Here is a 5,950-nt window from a genome sequence, read left to right as displayed (position 1 = left end):
GAGCACCGACTCCCGGGTGCATCCAGGTACAGGTCAGCTACAGGTTAGCTGTACGAGAACAGGTTGGGGCTGCAGGCAATGATGTAACAGCACAACCTGTAACCTGAAGGTTGCTGGTTTGAATCCTACAGGGGGCTGTGGTGTGGTATGGTGTGGTGTGGTGTGGTGTGATACACGTGAGCAGCCTACTTAACGTGAACTGTGTCAGTAAAATACTGTGCAATTTTTATGCGATATGTGCAAACATATTATTAAAAAAAATGCACATATGAAAGCAAATCAACGTAACGAGCATCCGTTATTATCTGTTATTAGTCATTATTATTTCTAATTCATGTATTTATTGTTGCTTGGTCATGAGATGGGCTGTTGGGGGAAAAAACCAATTGCGGACAGTCATGGGCCTGAAAACACGTTCCGAATTTTGGTGTTCAAGCGCAAAGGCAGAAACAGTAATGTGGCAGAGTGAAGACACACTGTAGACAAACTTCTTTGAATAGCCTCGTCTGGGGCTCGGAATAAATCCGTCCTCCTTCCTTGTGCTTTGCCTTTCAGGGGAGGACCTGAGGATGCTGCTCTGAGGGGAAGTTTATTTTCTGAATGAAGCCCCTCATGCAGTACAAATGCCAAGAGGGCTTTTTTTTCCTCCATCTGTTTCTGCAAGCATTCCATGGGAAAATAAAATTTCCAACATCCCTTAGAGAAATCAGCTATTTTTGGCGCTTACGTCATGCATTTCTGTTTCCTCACATAATTTTACCCACTTCAACCCCCTCCCTCCCAAAAAAACAGCTATAGTTACGTACAGAACACAATTGCGGGGTGAAAAAAAAACATTTGCGACAATTATGACACGTGTCATGTCTGCTGTCGGGTCTGTTCCCAAATGAAAAATAACTTAACGTATGAATATGAACCTTTATATTGTCTATACTGTGTTACACTATGGATCTAGGAAAAGGGTTTACTCTTTCGCAAGGAGGCATGCTGCAAAAAGTTCAACTAGGATTTCTGCAAACTTTGCTTCACTTGTGTCTGCAAGCGCAGCGCAGGAGCTCCGTACACGCGGCGTTCTCACGCTCCTCTTCCACACGAGTTACACATTCGTTCTCCAGTCCAAATTATACAGACACTCGTGGCATTTACGCGGATTTGCCCGTTTATAATACAGCAGCAGGGTAATTTTTACCGTATCAGTTTCGGGTAAGTCCTCCGATCAAGCGAACGACAACGGGAGGTGGGATTCGAACCCAGCGCCCACTGCTTATGAAGTGACAGCAGTGTGTGTGTGTGTGTGTGTGCGCGCGTCGCGTCCACCGAGGAGCGTGTCTTGAAACGTCAGCCGTCGGGGGGAAGGGGGCGGGAGGGTGGCACCGCCTCTTAAATGCCGCGTGCGTGACGGACGGCGGACCAGACCGCGCGCTTCGCGACGGAGACTCGCGCCGCGGACGCGATGAGCCGCGCGACGACGCTCTGCCAGCGCGCGCACTGACCTCGGCGCGAGACCGAGACGCGCCGCCTCTTGCTCGCGGGGTCGATCGCCGAGGCGAAGATGACGGTGGTGCCCGGGGAGAACGCGGACGAGAGCGCGGCGCTCGCCGCGTTCCCGCACGACGCGTACGACGTGGAGCGCGCCGACCAGGAGTGCTGCGAGCGGGTGGTCATCAACATCTCGGGGCTGCGCTTCGAGACGCAGCTGAAGACGCTGGCGCAGTTCCCGGGCACCCTGCTGGGCGACCCCGGCAAGAGGATGCGCTTCTTCGACCCGCTGCGCAACGAGTACTTCTTCGACAGGAACCGGCCGAGCTTCGACGCCATCCTCTACTACTACCAGTCCGGCGGCAGGCTGCGGAGACCCGTCAACGTGCCCGTGGACATCTTCCTGGAGGAGATCAAGTTCTATGAGCTGGGGGAGGAGGTGATCGAGAATTTCAAGGAGGACGAGGGCTTCATCAAGGAGGAAGAGCGCCCGCTGCCGGACAACGAGTTCCAGCGTCAGGTGTGGCTGCTCTTCGAGTACCCCGAGAGCTCGGGCCCGGCCAGGGGCATCGCCATCGTGTCCGTGCTGGTCATCCTCATCTCCATCGTCATCTTCTGCATGGAGACCCTGCCTGAGTTCAGGGAGGAGAACCGTTCCTTTGAGGGTCAGCTCGCGGCGAACGGAACTTCTCGGGCGGAGAAGCCCAATCCCTTCACGGATCCCTTCTTCATAGTGGAGACCCTGTGCATCATCTGGTTCTCCTTCGAGCTCCTCGTGAGGTTCCTGGCGTGCCCCAGCAAGCCGGCTTTCTTCAAAAACATCATGAACACCATTGACATCGTGGCCATCATGCCCTATTTCATCACCCTGGGCTTGGAGCTGGCCGAGCACCAAGGAAACGGCCAGCAAGCCATGTCTCTGGCCATCCTGAGGGTCATCCGCCTGGTGAGGGTCTTCAGGATCTTCAAGCTGTCGAGACACTCGAAGGGCCTTCAAATCCTGGGCAAGACCCTCCAGGCGAGCATGAGGGAGCTCGGCCTCCTCATCTTCTTCCTCTTCATCGGGGTCATCTTGTTCTCGAGCGCCGTGTACTTCGCAGAGACCGACGACCCCGAGTCGGGCTTCAGCAGCATCCCGGACGCTTTCTGGTGGGCCGTGGTGTCCATGACCACCGTGGGCTACGGGGACATGTGTCCCGTCACCATCGGTGGCAAAATCGTGGGCTCGCTGTGCGCCATCGCCGGCGTGCTCACCATCGCCTTGCCCGTCCCCGTGATCGTGTCCAACTTCAACTACTTCTACCACAGGGAGACGGAGCACGAGGAGCAGCTCCAGTACACGCACGTGACGTGCGGCCAGCAGCAGCCCTCTTTCGGGGAGTTCAAGAGCGACAGCAAGCCCTCCTTCAACAGGTCCGACTACATGGACCACGAGGACTTGGACTCCATCAAATACACGAACTGCAGCCCACAGAAGGCGTACACGGGCAAGCTGACGGACGTGTGAGCGCGCGTGGCGCGCGGGGAGCCACCTGGGAACGATGCGCCTCTGTGCGTAAAAAGCGCTCATCCCGCACTTCGGCTTCGCTCCGTTCGCAGCCCGTTCGCCTCCTTTTCAAGGCGCCGCAGGCGCAGGAAGGAGCCGGACGACTTAGACAATTTTTTTTTTTTCCTCTCTCTCTCTCTCTCTCTCTCTCTCTTTTTTGGAAGAATAGCACACGGGGGGTCGGCATAATCTCCGCTTGTTGCGCCCGCAGCGTTGAAGCGTAAAGTTGCTTTGGATTCTCGTGTTTTAGGATGTAAAACATCTTCACATAGGCTTCACCTCTGGTAGCACTTTATTTTTCTAATAGCGGTAATATGAAATGTTTTGTTACAAAAACGTTTACATTTGTTTTTGCGTGTTTTTGAGCGCAGGGAGGAAAACAGGACACATAGGACCAATTAACCGAAATTGTCGCGTCATACGCGTATTCCTCCATCTATCTGCGGACGGAACGGACGGTGCAATTAAGGGCAGTATGCAAGGTCATTCGGAGCTGACCTGCCTGCTTTGTTCTCCACACATCATTTTGCGTCACTAATTTTCCATGACTGCCGCATAAAGAGGCGCTGCAGATCTAAATATAAGAACTGCCCGTGATTTTGACTGTATAGCAATTACAGGTGCCACTGGAACGTGTCCAGCACTTAGTGAGACTATATTCTCTTTCATTTTCGAGAGCAAATTGCCCTTCAAATCAGTTTCTGCGAAAGGCGAATTATGTAGGCGCTTTCGATCGACCTTCAAGGCAAAACAAGAAGAAGTAGGCTCATAATTGTTTACATTTTTAGATATTCTTTACGAAATTCTCGGCTGTCGCCGAAATAAACGAAAACGAACTATTGTAAAATGATTATTTTTGTTATACAACAGGCCAGGAATATATGTGTTTATGTGCGCACGCAGTGGTTGGATTTTAAAGAAAGTGCTCCAGGAAATGTCACGGCCGTGGTGGCTCCTTTGGAAAGATTACACAGATTGTAGCGCCGCCACGTGGACGAACATGAGCCTTTTTGAAGATGTCTTCAGAGACAATAGTAACGTTTCTATAGCAACCGTGCGGACCGTTCCCGCCTTTTGTCAGCAGCAAGAGATTGTCGCTTAATCGAGCTCTAATATCTGTAGTTGCTTTAATGAATGCATCGTTACACTTGCTTTCCTGCAGTTTATTTTCTTACAACTTATATTTCAGTCAGTCTTCCACACCGTCCTGATGTAATGTAAATGTAAATTAAAATAATAACAGAATTGGCAATTTTTAAGATGGGTTTTGGTTTGCCCACTGTTTTGCAAGGAACAGATTAACAAGAAAATGACACGAAGCACACAGGGAGATAATCCAGAGTAAAACATGATGAACCCAGAGGACTGTTTCACAGCCAGGCTGTTGTAAATGCAATTACTGGACTATAATGATAAAAAATGTGCAAAGCCTTAGGAATGATGCCGATGATGAGGGTCAACCGAGGATTCCAGAACAAGTCCGTGCGCGCGTTTTGGTCACCATCCTGATCGCGCTCCATCCTCAGGGAAGCGGAGCTGCTCGGAAGCGTCTGTCCCCCACCATCATCATCATCATCATCATGCTACTGATCTCCAAAAATACTGTCCTGCACAAAACCGGGAAGGGAACGAAAGCAGACCGAATCATGGAAACGGAAGGTGAGGGAGAAGACTCGCACTTGGCACCTGCGCACGTGGGGAAAGGAACGGATCTGGAAAGAGGACCGGCGGAGACGAGGAGGAAGGAAGGAGGCACCCAAGCCAAGGTCACCCTCAGTGTTTCCAGCAGGTGAGTGCAACTGGCGTCCTTCGCTCGAGACACACAGCAGCACGTCTCTCCTCCGCAGTTCTTCCCTTCAGGCAAATTTGAAATTATCATGTAACTAATATTTTATCATATAACTTACAAGTGCACGCAGAAACACGCACGGGAACCCGGTGTTGCGTGGTTGCTGTCGGAGGTGCAGCCCATTTCCGCGCCAGCGCACGTGCGCCCCCGCCGTCACGCGGGAAGCGCGGAGTCGGCGCTGCCGATGACGTCACGATGAGACATACGGGAGCCGTGACGTCATCGAGTCCGCAATAATTTGTATTTCTGTAAACTTTTTACGCTTCGGCCATGTCAAATTCGTAGCTTTATTATCGTGGTGTAGGTCGGAAAACGAACCCTAGGTCGTCTTTTGCAAGCACTCAAAATCTCAAATCACTCTTTATAATAATTTGATACTTTTCTCTCTGTATCTGTGATGTAAACATTATTTACTGAAGAAGAGCACAATAAATTCTTTCTTTTCATGTGATTATGCCTTCATCGTGTAATGATTTGTAATCTCGGGTACGTATTAGTACATTTATATATTGAAATAGGAAATGATTGGCATGTATTGCAATGTTTAGTGTGAGATACAGTTATCAGTTATGTTTCTCTGTATTAGGAAATTAAAAAACAAGTAAATAATCTTAAATTTATTTATTTCTGAATACACATATTTAGTGTCACAGATAGAATTGTGTACCAGCGATTACTTTTAAATATTCAAGTATGTTAATTGTTATAACTGGCCACCTGAGAATTTTCTGAGGCCAGAAGAGAAGAACATATATTCCCAGTGTCAAAAGTTTGGATCCAGTATCTAGTATCAAATAACACAAAATATGTTCAGAACAAGGGGAGAGTAGTCCAAACACATTTTTAAAGTGCTATAAAAGTGAAAATTCTGTGTGCTGTAGTGATACTTTTTGAAATGTCAGAATAGAAAGTACATCTGAACAGCAGCTATACAAATGACATAAACCTGTAACAGTATTGTCGTATTTATTAGAATGGTATTTCACCTTAATTGCTCTACAAAAATATCCAGCATCATAGATAGGAGCAAAATAATGTCATGAGTGAAAAATGAGTGAAATAAATGGCTATTATTA

The 5,950-nt window shown here is 49.1% G+C and overlaps 1 protein-coding gene across 1 annotated transcript; it reads left to right on the top strand.

The window, feature by feature from the left end:
* The first annotated feature begins 1,475 nt into the window (after positions 1-1,475).
* Positions 1,476-4,785, top strand: LOC108942545 (shaker-related potassium channel tsha2-like). The gene has a single exon (XM_018765959.2). The coding sequence runs from the start codon at positions 1,553-1,555 to the stop codon at positions 2,984-2,986; it is 1,434 nt and encodes a 477-aa protein (XP_018621475.2). The 5' UTR covers positions 1,476-1,552; the 3' UTR covers positions 2,987-4,785.
* The last annotated feature ends 1,165 nt before the right edge of the window (positions 4,786-5,950 follow it).

Source organism: Scleropages formosus, chromosome 5 (genome assembly GCF_900964775.1).
Source record: "Scleropages formosus chromosome 5, fSclFor1.1, whole genome shotgun sequence".
In the NCBI taxonomy this organism is placed as follows: domain Eukaryota; kingdom Metazoa; phylum Chordata; class Actinopteri; order Osteoglossiformes; family Osteoglossidae; genus Scleropages; species Scleropages formosus.
This window is presented reverse-complemented; position numbering and strand designations above follow the sequence as displayed.

What these genes read in the sequence shown, in the direction of transcription:
- LOC108942545 (XM_018765959.2), top strand. Translation starts at nt 1,553, where the DNA reads ATGACGGTGGTGCCCGGGGAGAACGCGGACGAGAGCGCGGCGCTCGCC.